Consider the following 22,192-nt stretch of genomic DNA (forward strand, 5'->3'; position numbering starts at 1 on the left):
GGCCTATTCATGTGCAGTCGGAATCAATAGCATGTCAGTCGGGCGACTTACTTTGTTGCAACTACTTGATGTTGTTCTCCTTCATGTGTGTATGTATATAAGGGAGTCAAATCCGTGCGGAGATGACAGAGGGTGTAATCGCAAGCTATGTGATTTTACAATAGCACTCTTAGAAACTATTCAGCCATGGGCCTGTCCTTGACCCTTAAGGAGCTTGTAATGTGCCCTTTTTTCCCTCCACACTCTTTTGTGTTTACTGGCAGATACGAGGAGAGGGGAAAAAAAGTGGGGGCAGAGTGGGACCAACCACCGAGTGAAGGCTTTTGCCCCCTCTTTGCCAACGGCAGTCACATTAGGGAAGCGCTACACACAGGTCTCCTGGTGTGCACTCATTTCATGAAGAGGGAGTGGTGGGTGAGGAAGAGGGAGACTTGGAGTGTGTGTGTGTTGGGGGGAGGCGGGAGGGGTCAATCTTAATGGCTGTTCTGCCTCTCCACAGGAGGACACGGTCTGTAGAGGCTAGTGGTCCTGCAGCTTAGCACCAGGAGCTCCACGTTACCCAGTTATCCATGACAACCAGAGAGGGAACATGCAAAAGCTCAGCTGTGGTCAGAGAGCACTCAGTTGGAGCACAGAGGGAAGAACAAAGCAGCCAGTGATTTCCACCCCCCCTCCCCTCTTTTGTCTGCTTGACTTTGTCCACACACAAACAAGTGGTCGGCTTTTCTTTTCTGAACATAAAGAAGCTTTTGAAGAAGAATGTCACCCTACACAAATACTATGCACATACACTTGATTTGCTAATTGAATTATTTTTTTTTTTGTATATTTTATATGGTTCTTTCCATATGAGTCTATGGTATTTTCTTTTAATGTAATAAAGGGCTTTAAGAACAGTAACTTTTCCCCTCTTGGCTCATATCTAAAGCTTCCAGAATATGAGCATACATTCTATGGTCTGGACCTAAAGTGTAAAAAAATAAATGCTCGTAATACACGGTCAGGCTATGCTCTGCCTAAATGAATAGCCTTAGACTAATCCTGTCAGGGACTCCCCTGAAGAAATTGTTATAAATGAGTAAAATATTAAATCCTTTTAAGACAAAGGAGGCATTTGGAGGTGGAACATACTCAAAGAAATATTCATGTTTAAATGAATCCAGTGCTTTGTTTTCTCATTCACACAAATTAAAAGAATACTGAGGAAAATAGCGGCATGGAAAATGAATGAATGTATAGGCTATTTGAAGTTTTTTTTTTTTTTTAATGTCTGAGCTGTCTGGCTGCTTTGCTTCTATCGAACATCACTCGTTGCGTGCCAAAATCTTTACAATAATAAGCGATGGGTGAGGTTTTTAAATATGTCTGGTTTGCCCGCCAGAAGTTGGGGTGTTCTGCCTGTGCTTGCATGGGATTTCTACAGGTGATTGAGCTTCTTAACACATTCACAAAACCACCTTCTCTGGCTATTAAAATACAAAATTGTCCGGAGTTGTGACTTTGTGTGTGAAAGGTTGTCCACACGTGACCGCTGTGGTTGATCCGTGACCAGTACAGTAGTTTTTATAATGTTTTTTTTTTTTTAAATAGCAAATCGGTGTGAAAATTGGTAATTGTGTTACACAGATGTTGTTTTTTGTTCACATGAAAGCTAACAAGATTAAAATACTTTAGGGATTGTTGAGGTCATTGAGTAGTGCTATTGTTTGATTTGATGCTGTTTTTGCAACTTTCGTCTTGTCTCTTCAGGGGTTGCCACAGTGAGTGAGTCATTCACCTAATGTGAGGGAGGGCATGAGACCTGTCTGTGAAGTGAACCCACCAGATCTATTTTTAAATATCTTACAAATATCATCTGTAGTGATGTTCAAAATATGTACTTGAGCAGATCTCCGAAAAGCTACCTGAACCCAAAGCAGTGTTCCATACGGGCTGTAAATAATACATTTCATGACGATACCATATCGTTTTTCTAGACAATGTGATATTTGCTAATAGAAAACAAAGCCTGTCATAATTCAGTTTGATTCAATTGATTCAGTATAATTTGCACACATTTAATGCAATCAGTTACATTTAATCTGACACCCCCCCTCAAAAAAAAAAGGAATTTTGACATTTTGTAGCTGAGGCATTTCACCGAGCTTTTACACTAGCCCCGTTTGCAGCGTAACAGCACTCAATGCTGAAGTATTTCTCTTCTAAATTTGTCCAATCAATGAGTGTGCCTCCTCGGAAAGTTCAGTTGGCCCAGTGTAAATACTGAACTTTGTCAACAAGTCATTAGCAAGTGTTGTTGCAAGGTACAGTAGCTCTCCAACTAAACCCTGGTCCTTTTGGTCGAATGTGAACGTGCCTTCATGATATTTTGCGTTTTGATCGATTATTTCGTGCTACTTGATATACTCATCAGATTGATGTATCGTTCCACCCCTACAGTGCAATAACACATTCGCAAAAAACAATAAATGCTCTCTCACTAAATGGCAGAAGGTATAATAAACCTGTGTGTCCACATATTGCCATTACACAACAGAATAGGTTTTGGCAGTCTGAGTTTATCAGATTTTTGTTCAAACAACCAGGCCAAGATTTCGACCAGGGGTGGGCAAACCGGCTCTCAAGGTCCGCCGTGGGTCCTGGTCTTTAGTTCAACTGATCCAGCATAGGCAGTTTAACCAATGAGGGGTCCGGGGACACAGGAAGCACCTGACTGTAAAACAACAAATTAGTGAAAAGGTGCTCTCTTGAGGGGTTGCAACAAAAACCTGCAACGACCTTCCAGACATCAAGAGATACCAACTGAGTGCCCACTTAAAATGTATAATTGATTGGGTTAAAGACGATGCCGCTTCAATTTGGCTGGATATCGAGAAATACTTGTCCAACTGCCCTTTGTAAAACCTACTTTTTATTAATAAATTGAAATGTATGAAAAAGCTTTGCTGTAACCCAATTACAATTAATGCTGTTAGGGCGTGGAGGATTACACGGCACATTGAAGGCAGATCGAGGCTTGCAACGGATAACCCTGATTTCTTACCAGGGACCTTAAGTGGTTCATTTAAGCATTGGACGACTAAAGGAATAGCTTCCCTGGGTTATCTATTTGTTGGGTCTACTCTCATGACTTTCAATCAAGTTAGGGAAAAATATGACATATCAAGGAATGACCTCTTTATTTTCAGGTCAGAAATTTTATCACCAAAGATCTACTTGCGGACAATGATGTCACACAAATAGAGAAGCAAGTACTTCTTTCTCAGGGGAAAGCTGCCATTCGGAACTTATATGTTAGTTTACAAAAATGCTCAGGTTTGGGAAATGAGTCACTGAGGGGGGTCTGGGAGAGGGAACTTGGTGTTGAAATAGCTGGGGAAATGTGGGACAACATTTGGACGAACGCAAAAAAAAATTACTGTTTGTAACCGAACAAGAGCCATTCAATTAAAGATTTTGCATCGAGCACATGTTGCTCCCAACCGTCTCTCTAAATATAGGAAAGATGTTTCTTCTGTTTGTCCTAAATGCCAGACTAAAATTGGTGATCTTACTCACTGCTATTGGTCCTGTATCAAAATACAGAAATATTGGAATGATGTCCTGTTTGAAATACAGAAAATTCTACATACACCCCTTGATTTCAACCCGGTTTCCCTTCTCTTGGGTCTTACAAATGACCGTGTTAATGACAAATATCAAGAAAGACTTTATAATATTCTGACTTTCTGTGCTCAGAAAAATATCCTCATGCACTGGATTATGGATAAAGCCCCCTCACTGTCGGGTTGGGACAGGACAATAATGGAATATATTCCACTGGGCTTTAACTCCAAAATGGATGTTTTTAAACAATCGTGGAAACCGTTTCTAGACTACACTCAGGACAATGTTTCTGCCATTCTGACAAGGGCATTTGTGTAATATCGTACTTTCTCCCTTGTATAGCTTTCATTGTTCTGCACATCTTTAATTATGTTCTTGCTTGCTATTCCCAGCTTGCTGTTTTTGTTGTTGTTGGTTAATGTTGGTTTGCCTTCATTTGTTCTGTCTGTTCTTGTCTTTTGTAATGTTGCATATGTAGAAAATCAAAAAAAAAAAAAAAAAAAAAAAAAAAAAAAAAAAAAAACTGCACCCATTGCGGCCCTATGTTTGCCCACCTCTGATATAGACCTACTGTGCGTATAAATTGAGACAAGATCATCTTTACTTCAGTGCACATTTGTATACTAGAAAATGTATATACTGTAGCGCAGGGGTCATAAATTAAAAATCCTCTGGGTCTGAAATTAAAAAATTACAACAATCTCGGGTCCGGAAATATTTTTAATGCTTCTTTTTTTCCAAAAAATACAAACGTATCTTGACATGGCCATGCTGATAATTACAACATTCAAAAATGTATATAAAATATAAAAAATAAAATTATAGTAAGTAATAAATAATATTTAATAATAATTAATTAGTATTAAATAATAAAGCGATCATATTGAGCCCTTAATTCCGCTATTTTTTGAGAACAGATGGCAGAGTTCATAGGGAAACTTTGCGAAAAAGCTGTGTGCTTCGTTTCATAGTGCCTTTTCAAAGGCTTTTTACAGACGCTTCCGTTGTTCGGTCATTCCTTACTACGCGGTGAAACGTCTACACAATGCTCAGGGCGCTTGCGCAAGCATCCGCACGGATGCGCACATCGGATAGAAGCAGCGAGTACTCACTATTTTTGTTTTTATTTTGTTTTTTAGAACCTTTCCATTGCCTGAAAAATACTTTTTGCGTGTATTACCCTCTCATACTTTTAACCATTGTGTTTTTTTGTGTTACCTTTGAAGCAGTTGACCACATTAGTCACGTAGCGTATTTAAACCGTCCTTATTTGGTATAACTGCATTTAAGTATTTTCTTAAGGCATTTTTCGTACCTTCTGCCTGTAGGCATCCAAACAAAACAAGTTTAGCGCGCATGGTAGTACTTTGGGTGTCAAATTCAACTAATGTAGGACGTTTTGTTGATGTAGCAGATTTTGGCAGAACACCGTCTCTGAACAGATGAGGCATAGCGGTCTTGTGCTGCCGCCAGGTAAAATGAACAAAAATGTGTTGGTCTACTCCTCCTTAAACTCTGTTTTCTGCATCAATCTTGCGTAGTTTTGAGCACGCCATTTGCCGTACCTTTTCGCCTCTTCCTCCAACTTCATTCGGCTCAGTTTTTGGCTGTCACTCCGCGGAGTCTGGAAAGTGAGTGTGAGACATGCTGTTCTAAAAATAACTTTCAAATGCTTCACTCCCATTGGCTGGCTCACGCGTGTCACCGCTAAAAGGTTTTTGTTTTGTTGCCCATCTCCGCTCTGCAAACCCGCAGAAAAAAATGATTTTGTTGTTGCAACGTGTATTAGTCTGGACAGCTTGAGATCCGGTCCAGACGGCTTGGGGTCCGGAACCGGACCCAGGTCCGGGGTTCCGTGACCTCTGCTGTCGTGGATGATATTGTTGAGTTACCGTGTTCGGCCGCTCGTGTCTCTGGAGTGTCTGTGGCGGCGACCAGTGGCGCCGGCAGAGGAGTGACCTCGGAGACTTCCAGAGGCGCAGGTGCTTAAGCGACGTTGGCAGTGGCCAGAGACGCAGGCACAGGATTGACGTCGCCAGGAAGACCAAGAGCAGACGCTGTGTCGTCGAGAAAACCAGGGCCGGACGGGACGCTGTCGAGTAGGCCGGAGGCGGACGGGGCGTCGTCGAGCAGGCTGGAGGCGGGCGGGGTGTCGTCGAGCAGGCCGGAGGCGGCTGCGTCGTCGTCGAGTAAGCCGCAGGCCGGTGCATCGTAGTCGAGTACATGTCTGCTCTAGAGTCACGAGAGGCACTAGTGGCCGAACATGGCAACACGTCTACTCAACGAGCTATCGAGACTCAACAACAGAGGTCTCCAAACCGGTCCTCGAGGGCCGCTGTGGGTCCTGGTTTTTGTTCATACCGATCAAGCACAGACCTTTTAACCAATGTGGTTTCTACTAAAACAAGCAACACCTGACTGCAATCAACTGATTCCACTAATAAAACACCAGATTGGTGAAAAGGTCAGGTCTTTCTTGGAGTGAAATCCTGCACCCACTGCGGCCCTATGTGGAATAGTTTGGAGATCACTGCTCAACAATATCATCCACTACAATACTATATTTATATTTTAGGTTCAGCCTAAACCAGTACTTCTCAAATAGTGGGGCGCACCCCCCCAGGGGGGCGCAGAGCGATGCCAAGGGTGGCGCGTGTGACCTCGGGGAACATGCTTTTTTTTTTTTTTTTTTTTTGCGCCGTACTAGTATAAAGTAGGCCTGAACGATATTGGAAAAAACTATTGTCGCGATTTTTTTTAGGTTTGCAATATATTGCGATATTATATTGCGATATTAAAAAAAAAAAGATCTATCTTTTTTAAAGAAATTTTCACTAAATGACTTGAATAGCTGTTTGGAAATACTTTACATAACACACCGTGACCACAGTGTATTCATATAATACCGTTTAATTTGTTAATGATGAAGATTTCTGTATGAAGGTATCCAGGAAGTCATGTCTGCACAAAATAGATCATTTATTGAATACAATATTTTACACTTCAACAGCAGCAAATACATTAAATGATAAATAAAAGAGCAGGTGCATTAGTCCCCTTAGTTTTTGACAAAATATAACAAATAAAAACTTCTGTAAAATAACAACAAAGTTGTCAACATATTTGAACAAAAATATTAAATATGACAAATAAAAGAGTTGTTCACAAACTATAACAATAAATAAAAACCTCAGTAAAACAACAAAGTTGTCAACATATTTGAACAAAAATATTAAATATGACAAAAGAGTTCACAAACTATAACAATACATAAAAACCTCAGTTAAACAACAAAGTTGTCAACATATTTGAACTTAAATATTAAATCTGACTAATAAAAGTGCAAGTGCATTAGTCCTCTGAGTTGTTTACACAAAATATAACAATATAAAACTGCAAAACGGCAACAAAGTTGTAAAAATATTTCAACAAAAATATTAAGTATCAAAACTTTATGTGCAGCTGTACTATATATAGTTATTTGAAAAATACGGTTTACAATAAATTTAAATATAAAAGAAACAAACTCAATTGAACTTGTAAATAATTGACCTGAATAACTGCAAATAACTGTGATGAATAACAGAACCATTTTAACTCCCAAATTTCCTGCCTTCCTGATAGCTGTCACATTAAAAGAAGAAAAGACATTCCTTCAGCTGTGTTATGTATTTGTCTGCATATCGTCCACCTTCCTTGCTCAGCAATTCTCAACTGGGTCTCATAGGTTTTTGGCCAAGACTATTAGTTTATCCACTATAGCAGCCTTGAGACAATAACGTTGGCACGTAACAATGTTCCCACCTGTGCTAAAAAGCCTCTGATGGGGAGCTCGTAGCAGGAATGCATAGATACCTGCGTTTTAAATGGTCCCACATGTTTGACAGATTACTTCTTGTTGAGGCAACCATGGCGAGGCACTGTCGACAGGGCTGTTTTTTGTCCCTTATAGTCTTGTTCTTGCCAAAATACTTACAAAACTCCTTTTGGATACAGTCTTCCTTGCTCCTCCAACGTGTTGATTGCTTGCTTTCACTTTGAGAACGGGCCCTCCTCCCTCCGCTCTGCTGTTCGGCCCCTCCTCCCTCCACTCCGCTGTTGCAGGGGGAGGGGGAGGAGCCGATGACTTGCTGGAGAGAAAGAGAAGCTGTGCGCTTTTTTTTCCCTCTCCTTCCTCAAAACAAACGTTTGTGGATTAAAAAAAATGAAATTAAAAAACTATCGCACGTCCTTGCGATGGGACTATTGCACATGCGCACATCGCGATGGCGATGTTTAAACGATATATCGTTCAGGCCTAGTATAAAGTGTACTTGCACATCCACTCAGTGGGTGGCAGTGGCGCTCTCATTTTCAAAGTGCGTGCAGTATTTTTGAAGTAAGCAAGAGCACACGGAAGAGACTCATGTAGAGCTGGAGAGCTGTGCGCCATTTTCGAAAGCCGTTTTCCAGCCGGACCCACGCAGCGACCCACTGTCTTCTCCGGTTCTCATGTGTCCGCCCGAGGAGTGCCATTTTCGGCTTGGGATTGTCACGACCGCCCTCACCTACGGTTCTCCCTCGGCCGGCGAGAATGCGCTTTTTTAATACAGTGGTAGATTAGGAAAGACCACTGTTTACTGTGTCTAAAAATGATTATAGCGGACAGCCGGAAGCCAAATCAACTAAGACGCCACTTAAAGACATTAGACCCCAATCTCATTGATAAGCCGCTTGATTGTTTTTTTAGCAAAAACGTGCTGAATATTGCCAACAATCCTCCCGCTTTGTCAGTGTTATATCAGTAAACCAGTGAGCACTGTTAGCATGCTCAGTACAAAATAACACCACACAATGGCAAACTGGAGGTGATACTGTGAGCAGCGAAAATAAAAACTGTCCCTCTGTCCAAAGACACTTTTTTTTTTTCTATTCAGTTTGGTTTTTTCGGTCATTTTTTTGGCATATTGTCCTCATGAGTTAATGTTTCTAATCAATTAGAATTTGTTAGTATTTACTGATTTTATTTTTCAGTATCAAATGGTCAAAAATGTACCTTGAGTGTATTTTTACAGTTTGGATGTGACTTTTTTTTTTTTAGTTCAGGCAAATTGATGCGCATTAAGTCTTTTCTGTTACAAACAAAACAATGTTAATAAAGTTATACTTTATAAGTTGATCTCTGTTATTTTCTCTAACAGAAAAAAGGATACAATGTGAGGAAGAGGCATACTTATAATACTAATATTATAGACAAATGATACTTTTTACAGTGGCGGCAGAGTTTGGGGGGGGGGGCGCGAAACATTTACGTCTTCCTTGGGGGGGGGTGTAACAGAAAATAATTGAGAAGCACTGGCCTAAACATTGAGCTAAATATCACAAATGCTTTGCGACTTCAGGGCCACCGTAAGTATGGCCCTTTGGCTCAAAGTTGCAAAACTGATTCACCTAATCAGTTTCACCGAACCCATCACCTAATCAGTTTCACCAAACCCATCACCTAATCAGTTTCACCGAACTCACTGGAATCCAACTCCATATTTTCGCTCTATCTCCTTCTAGTGCAGTCTCTTCGACACAAGCGTAGTGGCAACGGTTGGCCACGGGTAGGCACTGTCGGCCAACTTTCCTCCCGCGCTCGCCGCTCCTCTCTCTCTCTCTTTCTCCCCGTCAAGCCCTGCCTGCCTCTCTGCCTCAGCCAACCCGGGCTGTGCCGAGCTGCTCCCTGCGGGATCAGAGCGCTCCCCCGCCGGGACCCTTCTCTCACATCCCCCTGCTGGGACGCGGCTACATTTCCAGCCAAGCACTGCCTGCCTTGGCTTTATTATGTGTGTCTGCGCCGCAGCCCCGCCAGCAGAGGCAGGCAGAGGAGGAGGAGGGAGACTGGTAGCCAGAGTCAGGACAAAGAAAAAGCAGGGAGACAGAGGCTAGCGAATATCTGGCTCTTATTAACACCACAGGGCACAGGGCTTTGGGAAATAATAACACGTTCGTTGTCAAATTCCTCAGGCAAGGGGGGTGGAGACGCGCCATGTCCGTGCCACCCGAGCACTGCTAGTCGAGGGACGGAGCCCGCGCGACGATTTCCCGGAGGGCAAAGACTAACTAAACTACATAGAAACAGACACTAGTTCACATTAGTAAGGGAACATATTCCTTCAGAGTGTCGCGTTTAGCCCAAATGCATTTATTCTACAGGTTGCTTCCTCTTCGTATAGCTTGAGCTAACACCTCACGCTAGGTGCTGCCGACTCCACGCTCTTTGGGTTCGGTGTCGCCGGACCCACGCGGTGATTTTCTTAGCCCCCGAGACGCCGACTCGTGCGAGCGAAGGTGCCGCATTGCAACAGGCGAAGAAGCCGGGGCCGAGTGGAGGTGGAGGAGGGCGGTTTAACCTCGGCTGTGCCCGCCTGCACGGTGAGCTGAAAACACGGAACGGAGCACAAAAAGGAAAGAAAATTGCAACAACAGACGATTTCAATCGAGAGAAGAAATGTCCAGACGGAAACAGGCCAAGCCGCGTTCGGTTAAAGGTAAGACAACCCATGTCGTGTACTTTCCATTTCAAAATTCAGTGCGGCCAGAACCGGAGATGTAACGCACAACCCTGGTGCATCTTTTAGCCACTTGACTTTTCTTCCGACTCAGGTTGAAAGTGGAACCGAGTAAATTGTTTGCTGTAGTCTACTAAAAACACAGAAAAGTGCATTGGTCAGTCCAATAGTTGTCAAATCAATGTATCAAATTGATTATTGTGCACTTTTGGATGGCTCCCCTGACGTCTTCTAATTGCCTCCATCTTCTAATATGCTCGACTGGAGTGTGTTATCCCTGCTTGTTTTGTCACTCAGACTTTGTTGACCCCTACGTATCCGTTGTATTTAATTGATCTTGTGACGCGTTTTCGTTTTGCATCATATCGCGCTTCATAAGTGTTGACGCTCCTCATCCAATATCCAAGGAATGCCAGTCGGCAGTGTTTTTTTCTCTCTCTACTTTTACATGTCTTCTTTCGTTGGCATAATGCCATCTCTAGGTGAATGTATACAGACTGCTTTAATAACATTGCCAGATTATTTTTTTCCATCATGTTCAAAATTCAGATTTTATTTCAAACTTGTTTCTCCGAAACGAATGAAGTGATCCCACTGTTTCATTACTGCAACACAGTATTCATTTGAGTGCACGGGTGAATGGGCATCATGCATTAGGGCATGTGGTGGCCTTGGCCTCCATGTTTCCTTTATGGGACCCAGATGGGCGACGGGATGGGCTGACCATGTGGTCGACACCCCCTCCCCCATTTCCTCCATACAGCCTGGTCCACTCGGAACTTCTAGGAAGCCACTGGACCTGATAATATTTCAAACGTGCTACTGCGTTTGACAGAACTTTAGGACGTAAAGGAGGATTTCTTGTCTTGTAAGACATCTGCCGGTGTGTGGTTCATCCGTCAATCTGTACAGTACAAACAAGAAGTCCTGGTGCAAACGGGATGCTGTTCCAGAATGAAATGGTCGAGTTTAGAAAAATATTACACACAATTAAAACCTGCCACTGGTTTTTACAAAACAGGCAATTTTTTAATAAAATTAGTTGGGAAATGAAAAAAAACCTCACTTGACCACTAAGTTTTTCCCCCCTAATTTCTCATTGGGTTATTAGTTTTTTTTTAAATTTTTTTTTTTTATAACATTTTGTAACATTATGTTTCTCCTGAATGTATATTTTATGAGCATCTGCGTGTATAGAAGTGGCAGTTGAATAATATTGTTTGTCAAGCCTGACAATATAAACTTTCTATGCTTGACAATTGATAAAGCCTTTTCATTGATGTAGTGCAAAAGGTCTATCAACTTGTAGTTGGTCTCAGAAAAGTCAATATCTTCTGCAGTTTTTCCCAATTACTCTTGGTGAACATAATTTAATGTCTCAGATATTTGTTACACTTTGAATCACCTCGAACATGTTCTCCAACTACCCCGATATTTCCTAAAATAACATAGTGCTCAGTTTCAATATTACCACCTCCATTAATTCTACGCGTATTAAAAAGTGCGCTTCAATGTATTGCATAAAATTTTGGAATTGTACCAAAATAAATGTTTAAAACCAAACAGCCTTGAAAGATGATACCTGATATATTTTTCTTGCGTGTATTTTTGCATTTCCCCTTTATATTAAACTGAAAAAGCTGGACAAGAAAAACCAAACTTTGTAGTAAGTAGAACAATGTAGGCATTTTCTTGCATGGACTTTCTTGTATTTTTTTTGTTTTGTTTTTTTGTAGTTGGTTGCAAAAGAAAAAAAAAAAATCATATCCCAAAACAAAAACATGCCATCATAATTCCAACCAAGTACAGTATATATTGGAAAATGTCTTATCGCCACTGTAGTAATTACTTATCAAAATATTAGTTTAATCACAGTTCACATACTGTATGTCTTATCGCCGCTGTAGTAATTATAAACCCACTTGTCAAAATATTAGTTTAATCACAGTAGTTCACATGTATGTGCTGTTTCAAATTTTCTGGCTTGACAATAATAATGATGTTTATTTTCCATTGGCACAGTCAATCAATAAACTCACTGTTGCAATTCAAGTTTAAGTTGATGATAATTGCCCTCAAACCTTGTACTCGATGATGCCCAGTTATGCAGGTGTACCCAATGTTATGGCATAATAGGATGGTGAAAAGAAGTGCTGACAGTATACTGTTGGCTGGAGCATTGTATTCAAACATGGAGTTCCTCCTTCTTCACATCTACGATGTGGCTTTTTGATACTGCAATATTATTGATGCCGGTGTAGTGTCCACATACAAATCATCTGCTTGGTACTTTGTTACATGCCTTGGAGATTTTCATTCTCATGTTCTTACTGTATTTGCATTCATTGGAAACATGGTCCTCTCATAAAGGCAGTCTGATGTCAGCATAGGGATAACCAGTTTGGCTTTAGTCAGGTGAAGCAGAGTGAAACAAAGTCGAGGGCAAGGACTACCACTACTACCGCTGCCACTCTGTGTATATCCACCTCAGGTGACGCAGGCCTTGTAGTCTATCTTGCATAAGCCGATGTGTAGTCACGCATCTGTGTGTGTACATGTCTTTTGCTATCTCCCCTTCACACCTTGCCCGACTGACAGCTTGACAAGACCCGACATTGTGGGATGTAGAGAGAGAAGGTGGGAGATTGAGTTGAAGGGAACACAGGGAGGTGAAGGGTAAAGGGGGAAGAGAGGTGTTTGGGGGTGGGCAACACTTGCACAGAGCTGGTGAGTGGGCAGGCAGGAGGGAGCGACGGAGGCCAGAGCGAGGTGAGCATCGCCGGGGGATTATCGGTGTTTTCATGTTCTCCTGTCTTTCACCTGCTCACCCAACTCTGACTCGCTGGCTGGCTTACAGAGACGCTGGCGAGCCAAAACAATAGGAGGAAAAACACCAAGTCCCACTTCATCCATCTCCTGCTTTCCATTCCCACTGACAGCGAGTACACCATGAAATCACATTTTCAGCTTAGGAAGTCGGTATCTCACGGGTCATGCTGTGATCTTACAGTATCACATTTTACCATATCTATTATTTGGCTCTGTGGTCGCACTTGGCATAAGGCTATAATGAACTGATAATTGATCCTAAACAATTGTGTGCTATATGTGGATGCTTGGTTTCACAAGGCTGCATGCCATAATCAATTATTCATTCATTCATTCATTTTCCATGCCGCTTATTCCTCACGAGGGTCGCGGAGGTGCTGGAGCCTGTCCCAGCTAACTTCGGGCAGTAGGCAGGGGACACCCTGAATTGGTTGCCAGCCAATCGCAGGGCACAAGGAGACACACAACCATTCACGCACACACTCACACCTATGGACAATTTAGAGTGTTCAATCAGCCTACCATGCATGTTTTTGGGATGTGGGAGGAAACCGGAGTTCCCGGAGGAAACCCACGCAGGCACGGGGAGAACATGCAAACTCCACACAGGAAGGCCGAAGCCCGGGATTGAACCCTTGATCTCAGAACTGTGAGGCAGACGTGCTAACCACTCAGCCACCGTGCCGCCAATAATAATCAATTAATCGGTACAAAATCTGTTGATTTGACAATTGGCTGTTAATCGTATCATAAAGCAGTTGGGGCAAAATAGACTGTCCTATTTGGCAGGGAAACCGTTGTATTCAGTCTCAACTCGTTGCAGTAGTGGTAAAGGAGCACAAACATAACATCAGATGTCTGATTTCGAGTTATAGCAGTCTACATAATGCAGTAGATTGAAGTTTTAACGATTTGCAACTGGTCCAACAGGCTTTAATGTCTGTGTATTTAAAAGTTGTCATCTTTGTCTCATTTGTAAGATAGTGTCAATATAAAAAAAAAAAATGGGCGAACTGAAGTCTTTAAGTTTCAACCTTAACATTTTTCAACTCTGTCTCATCTTTTGATCAGGTCTCTATGAGCAGTGGGGCACTCGGCTAATTGCAGTCTGTTAATTTAACATGGGCAAATGGCGGTAGAAATGCATGCATGACGGGATAAGAAGAGGCGGGTGAGTAGGAGGTAGCGAGCGATCGAGTGAGCAACCGCTGCTTCTGTCTTATCAAAATATTATTTCAGTGGATTAATCCGTTTTTAATGTGCGTCTTTAGTGGGGCGCAGCAGCAAAAATCTCCTGCTCGGTCTGTTCCGCAAACCTCTCTATCCTATCTCTACTCGCGCTCTCAGCTCTTAGTCCCTTGAGTCCCTCATGCATTATGTAGTGATGATTATTACTTAATTACACATTAATAAATCCGCTTCATTTGCAGGACATTAAACTGGAGTTGAGTACATATGACAGGGAGACGGCGGTCGGCAGGAGACGGTAAAGGGGGGTGAAGCAGGGAGCACTTACTCTTGAGCGTCTGTTAGGTTTGTTTAGATTGTTGTTTACAGTCAGCCAAGCCCAACGTGTTTTTTTTTTTTTTTTTTTTTTTTTGACTGTGAGAGCGAGGGACTGAGGAGATAGAGCAAGCTAGTCAACTCCTCCAGGCTAATGGCATCAATTTCACTCAATCGCCTCCTTTCAGCATCTTCATATTGTTTTCACCCTTTCTCATTTTAACTTTCCCGGAGTGTTACGGGCATCATGTAAACAGATATTGAGTTGAATTGTTAAGAACTGAGCCTGGCCGCACTTCACACACATCTTACTGGAAGCCTGTTTGCGGTCGTTTTGCAGAGACAAGTGTGTTTCGCTTCATATTTTTAAAAGAAATAGATGTGGAGTGAAATATAATGTCTTTTTGTTATGTCAATGTAATAAGAGACTCTGGGACAGTAATTATTCATTGCCACAATTTAATGTTATTGTCTGTTAAGTATTCAAGACATTAAATTAAGTGGCACCAAGCTGCCAAAAAAGTAAAAAATTAATTGTGGTTGGGAAATGTCATTAAATTGCGATCCAGTTTAGAGCTTTGATTTTACGAGACTCGGCTGATCAACGTGTCAACATACAGATTGTTGTCACTCTTCTTTTTACAACCTTTGTGATAGTCCACACTGTTGTTGTGTTACAGCACGTTTAATCTGTCCTTTTGTCTTTTTTTTTTTTTTTTTTTTTTGCACACATGCTGCTTGGTTTTTGCTTTCTATCTTCTCGAGCCAAATCTGGCTTTATAATTACAGTAGCTTGAATGTCATCATTTGGCACTGCACGCTGCTGATTGTATACATACAAGAATTCTAACCATACGTTATTATAAAAAAAGTGTAGTGCATACAACCATACACTGCATGCTATGCACTCAATAAATGTGGCAGGTATTCTGTGCCAAAATTGAAGAGAAATTCCAAAATATAATTCTACTTATCAATAGCAATCGTGTCATGTTACTTTAAAAAAATAGTGCATGTGTAGTGTAGTGTATAGTTTATTGTTTGCTTAATAATAAGGGGCCGCTCCTGTGTAAAAGGTTGTATTGGCTTTGCATAAAGGCTCGTCGAACCATTAAATGGCTTTTTGAAAGCTTTGTTAGAAATTGTATTGACTTTGACTACCCAGCGGGGAATAGGTTTGAGTTTTTATTTTTTTAATGGGACAAAACAAGCTAATATAATTGGTGATTGGTGGAACCCAGCAGCACTTGCATTGAATGTAATGGGACTCACGTTGATCTGAACGCAAAATTATAGCACTCTTGAAGGCTCCGAATGAAACAAACCTGAGTTAACAGTTTTTTTTTCCTCAGCAAATTTTTTGACAAACTACTTTTGGAGCTGTGTGTAAATAATAAAAATAACCGATGGTGGCAATTCATTGTGCCTCTTCGGTGTATTTTTTTGTGTTCTTTTGTTTGTATATGGTGACTACCAGACACGACGAATAACACTGAATACAAATCGTAGCCGTAAATCGAACCTCTGACCCTTCGGTCCCAGGACAACTCAAGCTACCAACTGCGCCATCACCGCCCATGCAGCAATTGTCTTCATAACTATCCAATATAGCCAAATGTCTTTGTCCATTGGTAACGAGGGCAGCCAAAAAGTGTTCAATAGCATCGGCACTGGCGGTACCATCTCTATCCGGCCGGGCCCAGGTGCCCATCGCCGTGCCCCTGGCTGCTCGAGGCGGGCCGGGCCAAAAGTAGTGAAGTAACATGCTCTTTTAGCGCAAGCTTCTTGCTTGGATTTGTCATGTTGCCATAGTTTGTCGAGCCTGCAAACAATAATCATTCAGAGCCCTGTTTGTGCGACACTTAAAGTCCCCTAACGGAATTTCCTACGAGACTTCGGTTCTGTACGCAGCACTTAGCTGCCGCTAATATTAAATTTTATGAGGAAAAAAGTTCAGGAAACAAAACCGAAACGGTATGCAAATGAACCGAACCGAACATAAAAAACCGAGATGGTTCAATACATTTAACATTAAGGGTGTAACGGTACATGTATTTGTATTGAACCGTTTCGGTACGTGGTGCTCGGTTCGGAACGGAAGCGTACCGAACGAGTTTTTGACGTAATGTAACCCTTACTTTTCGAGGCTGTGAGTCGATCGGGTTACAGTTTCTTTGTGTAAATTATATTTATTCAGTCTTCTCTACTACAATGAGGACCAACACGTTAGGACAGTATAACCCAGAAACGTCAACAGCGCAAAAACGTGGCCGCCGCGAGAACGTAGTGAAACGCGGACGTTAAAGTCAATCAGCCAATGCACACCAGTCGCAGTGCGGCCGCGTGTTGGACGCGTCCCAGAAGCAGCTCAACACGACGCACGCGAAAAGAACGGCAGAGTTTATTATTTGATGCGAGACGCGACCCTCCTGCGTCAATACTACTACCAGTAGCTAGGATCGGCCAGACCAGAAGTCACTCGTGTAAAAATACGGTGGATCCAGTCGATTTTCAAACTAATATGCAATCGTAACCCACTTTTTGAGTCCTTCAGATCTCTTGAGTGATAGATTGGGGCACAGTTGACTTGTCTTTGTTGATTTACAGTTGTCTTCTCTGCTATAATAATAACCAACATGGCCCTGTGTTCAATACTAAACCCTCCTACAACAATAAAAAAAGTAGAAACTAATATTCACATCGGAACTAAAGTTATACAACATAAAATATACAATATAAATGAATACTACATCATATTTGTAAAATATAAACACATAATAAATAAATAATAGCCCATTTAAATAAAATAAAGTGAAATGAGCTAAAACACCTGTAATTAAATAATAAGAATAATACACACATCCTGCTTACACAATTAAATTTATTAATTTCTGTGTGGCGCTTTAACTTGAGAAAATTCACCAATAAAGCTTTTGAAAACCGTTCATAAGAAAAAAAAAGATTCATTGAAGTATTTCATTTGTAAAATACATGTAAAATCTTTGTCATTGGGATTGCTTTCCTCCTTAGCACAGGACTTCTTTTTTCTTCTTTCTTTCAGAAAGAAAGCTGACCAATACGCGGGGTCTTAAAGGCAAATTGTTTTTGGATTATCTTTAAATACCTGCTACCTTTTAAGCAGAATTCTAGCTTTGTATAGGCAAATGTTCCTATTGTTGAAAGCACAAAGGTGTGTAATAAACAACCAGCACATTTATATTTTACATTTTGTTTTCTTACTGTACCGAAAATGAACCGAACCGTGACCTCAAAACCGAGGTACGTACCGAACAGAGATTTTTGCGTACCGTTACACCCCTAATTTACATGAACCGTTACACCCTTAATGTTTATATACTGTTTGGCAGTGTAGCGTATGACTGATCCCCTCCCCAGCAGGTCTGCAAATGGATTGATGCTGACAGATGTGTGAGGGCTATGTCATCTGATGGCCTGGCTCCACTTTATATTGTATGGCATTTGTGTGATTGTAACCAGAAATGGCGATTGTGTTTGGATGCTGGCATGAATTCCTTATCAGTGGCTGACCTGGTGCGCTCGTGCATTGGTGTGTGTATGGGGGAAACCAGGCATAACGGACCAGGATTGTGCCATTTTTGCAGCTTTGTTGGCCTTGTTTATCTTCTGCGAACTCACTGGACCTTAACTCCAATACTTATGCAGCACGATGGTCCCAAAGGACTTAACTAATTGACTGCCATTGCTGGAGATAGACGTGGAATCCACTTTAACTTGACTTTTTTATGCAACTTGAGCCTTTGTGACTAACATTTAGATCCATTTGCTGCAGTTGACTGCGATAGACGCCCATTCCAGTTGAACTTTGAGGGCTTGAGGTACTCATTCACTGCCAGCATCCCATAGTTCAAATGGACTGGATGTCTTTTGCCGTCAGTGAAGGTAAATGCATTAAAGTCATCACTGCATGATTTGAATACACAATTGTGGACACTTTCCATTCCTCAAGCTTTTCTCCCTGTGTCCTTTATTCGGTCAATAGCAATTCTCCCCTAACTTCTTCCTCAACCCATCTCTTATGATACTGGCCGTACATTAAACATTAGTGGTGGGGGCAATTACCAGTACCCCTTTTCATATGTCCCTGTTTCATAATATATTCATTAGATTTGCTGCTTTTTGGCCCTGTCCTCAAAGGTCTACAATTTTTATGTAACGCTTTAGCGCACTGTTGTAGCTCTCTGGCCATGCAAATGACTGTCTCCCTTCCGTTTGTGTGAGACGGACCAGTGTGTATTGTGAAGTCTTAAACAAGACAAGCTGACTGTGTCATGTTCCTTTTTCAATGGACCTTTTGACCGGCCTTTGTATTCAGGTTCACTATAGAGCAACCATTGCCTGTTTTTAGTGCTTGAGTCTTTAGTTGTTTTTTCCAAGTCCATTTACCTTCCAGTCAAAGTGGGCAAGTGAGCCCTACTGTGAGCCATACAATAGAATGAGTGGGGGTAACAGCAAAAGACAGTGTGAAAGTAACAGTGACAGCTAATGAAATTAAACAGAATAGAAGTGGTAGCAGAGAAATAAGACATTTAAATCTACACAGACAACACAGTCAAAGGTTTTCAACTCCGTGTAATGAATGACATTGTGAGAGGGTTCATTTGAAGAGAAATTGTCAAACACACTGAAATCAAGGTACTGATAGCTCACTTATTAGTAGTTGAGAAAACGCTCAGCTCAGTTAATTATTACAGTAGTACCTCAACATACAAACGCATTGACATACTATCCTTTCAAAATCCGACGTAAAATTGACTCGTCTTTTGTCTTGACATATGACGACATGCTCGAAATACGACGATTTACATTAGCGTTGCAATTTCATTTAGGGCTGCAGCTATCGATTATTTTAATAGTCGATTAATCGATGAACTATTTAGTTCGAATAATCGAGTATTCAGATAAGGAACATAAAAAATGAAAATAACTGAGCTGAGCTTCAAACGGTATAAAAAAATAAAATAAAATAGCATCTATGTACAACAAAAGAACAAGTAGCTAACTTACATAGCAAACGTCCGCTAACTTAAATGCGATAAAATATTAACTTTTTTTTAAAATTTATTTTTTAACACAGTGCTCTTAACAATTGGTTCGGACACATATTCCCACAAAAAACGGCTAAATATACCTATAAAGTAAATTACAAATGCATTAAAAAAAACAAGCCAAGTTTTTGTTTGAGCCAATGTTTGTCTTAACAGGGAGCCACTGGATTCAGCCATGTGAAATGAGGCAGACTTGAGGCAGTGTATCCACCCAGAACCATAAAGCTAAATGCAAACACTTTCAAAACAAACCATTACAACGCCACTTTAATTAAACGAATATTCGAAGCAGCAAAATTTAATTCAAATCTTTTTTTCAAATCGAATACTCGAGTTAATCATTTAATCGTTGCAGCACTAATTTCATTGTTTTCCCGCAAAACGGCAGCGTGCCGGATTTTCTTGTGATAGAAATCAACGTGGGTCCCAAGAAGGTTAGTGCAGGTGGTGAAAAAAGAAAAAAGGTGACTTTTACCATTGAAATGATAGAAAAATATGAGCGTGGTGTGCGCGTCAGGGAACTTGCTCGACAATACGGCCGGAATATGTCCATGATCTCGACGGTCCTCCTCTGACCTCCGTTTGCCAATCTTTATAAGTTAAGGTGACTATTATTATTATTATCGTAACATTGGCAAGAAGGTCACCAGCTTCGTCAGGTTTTTATTCAGAACTTGTGCAACACAACATGGCTACTGCTCTCCGTAGCCGACGCCAACAACAAAACATGAAAAATTGTAAACGGCGAGTACTTAAGTAAAAATTTGCCTCTCTTCCGTACGTCTATCACACTCTCATCCGTACGTCTCTCACACTCTTGTCAGTCACACGGTGCGTTAAGGAACAGCATGCAAAACACAACCGCCACAATACAACCCCATTCGTTTCTGATTAATTATAATATTATCATTATTCCGATTTGTATTCATAACTTGTTTTACTATGTGTAATTGCTATTTATGATTGTACCTGCAGTATTTATGAAGGATTTAGCGTAGTTTTTTTGGCTGTTGAAGGAATTAATCGAATTATAATGTATTCTTATGGGAAAATCCTGGTCGACATACGACCATTTTGACTTAAAAACTAGGTCCTGGAATGAATTAAATTCGTATCTAGAGTAGAGCAGGGCGGTAAACCGAAAATTTACCGTCACCGAAATTCTTAACGATGACCGACGTAATTTTGACCATGTCGGTAAATTCGGTAAATTAATAAAACAAGAAAATATAGTCTTTTCATCCCGCTTTGATTCTGTGTTGTTCGTCTATGTTCATTCCCCGTTAAGAAAGCAGTGAATGTGCTTACGTAGGGAGTCACGTGATCATCAGGAAGCCAATCAAACAAAAGCTCGGTAAGCTAACGCTAGCAGCTAACGCTACAAGCAAAACGTGATGGAGTGTGGCTTAAGGGAGGTTCACCAAACTTTCAACCGACATTTAGTAGACTCTTGGTGGCATCCAGACGGGCTTTCACCCGCTGTCCTCCTTTGTTCTCACGATTTCCGGAGATGGTGCTTTCAGTGCTTTCTACTGGTAGCCAGGCTAACGCTAGCTAGCGGCTAACGCTACAAATGAACGTTATGGAGTCGGATAACGGCTCTAACCTTGTCGAAACGGCTGAACTTAATGAGTGGATTGGGCACGGACTGCATCTAGCAATTACTATGTGGCGTTATTTTGTATCTGTCTGTGTGTGATTCCTCTGATAGCTTTTGTGATGGTAAAACATTCAGCATAAAGTACAATCCAACGGCAATACTTATAATGACCGAGAAATGGCCCCAGCTATTTTTATTGTGCGTGCATTTATTAAAAAATGCACTGGGGGGAAAAAAAACCTTAAACCATAAAGTAAACACTTGTATTTAATAATTATGTCACAGCAGCCATTAACAATAAGCTGTCTTTTTGAAGTGTACTGTTCAAGCTGCAAGTCATTTGTGTTACAATTACATGTTTGCACAGGCATATTGATTTTGACAATGTACATTGTTCAAGTCATACACGCTGTTATAAATGTTCATACTTGAATTCTTATTGCTTACAATACATTTTTATAAACTTAATGTTTAGACTGCATGTACAATTGTTAAATACAGTATATCAAATTGAATGCTGGTAAATAAATCAACAAGAAATAGTTAATCTGTATTTCATGCATTGATTCAGATTTTCAAATTATATAACAGTCCGCTTGGGCGAATTTATCGTCATTTATCGTTATCGAGATAAATCTGCTCAATTTATCGTGATACATGTTTAAGGCCATATCGCCCAGCCCTAATCTAGAGGTACCACTAGAGTTGGGCATCGAGCATCGATGGGATCCGGTTCTAACACTCCGATGCTTATGGAACCGTTCTAATTTTTAAATTTCGATTCCATGTTTGGATACCTTGACCGCTGAGCGGAAAAAATTGCTGCCGAAAACCCCGAAGAAAACGCCACAGAAAGAACACGTTTGTGCATTGCAACTTGATTGCAACCATGGACAAGGTGCAGCGGCGCTCAAAAGTTTGGCTAAACTTTCCCCCCCCCCCCAAAAAAAAAGACATGTCAGCTCAGTGCAACATTTGCAACACAACTATATCATGCAAAGTTGACTGCACGACCAATATGATTAAACAAC

General features: G+C 41.1%; 1 protein-coding gene across 5 annotated transcripts in view; it reads left to right on the forward strand.

Moving 5' to 3' along the window:
* The first annotated feature begins 9,297 nt into the window (after window positions 1-9,297).
* Window positions 9,298-22,192, forward strand: part of znf423 (zinc finger protein 423) — a 283,900-nt gene continuing 271,005 nt past the window's right edge. For all 5 annotated transcript variants that reach the window (XM_057835817.1, XM_057835819.1, XM_057835820.1 and 2 more), the window contains exon 1: window positions 9,298-10,121. In XM_057835817.1, coding sequence (XP_057691800.1) covers window positions 10,082-10,121 — 40 coding nt within the window. In that variant the 5' untranslated portion in view covers window positions 9,298-10,081. The remainder of the gene's footprint in view (window positions 10,122-22,192) is intronic.

Source organism: Corythoichthys intestinalis, chromosome 5 (genome assembly GCF_030265065.1).
Source record: "Corythoichthys intestinalis isolate RoL2023-P3 chromosome 5, ASM3026506v1, whole genome shotgun sequence".
Lineage (NCBI taxonomy): Eukaryota > Metazoa > Chordata > Actinopteri > Syngnathiformes > Syngnathidae > Corythoichthys > Corythoichthys intestinalis.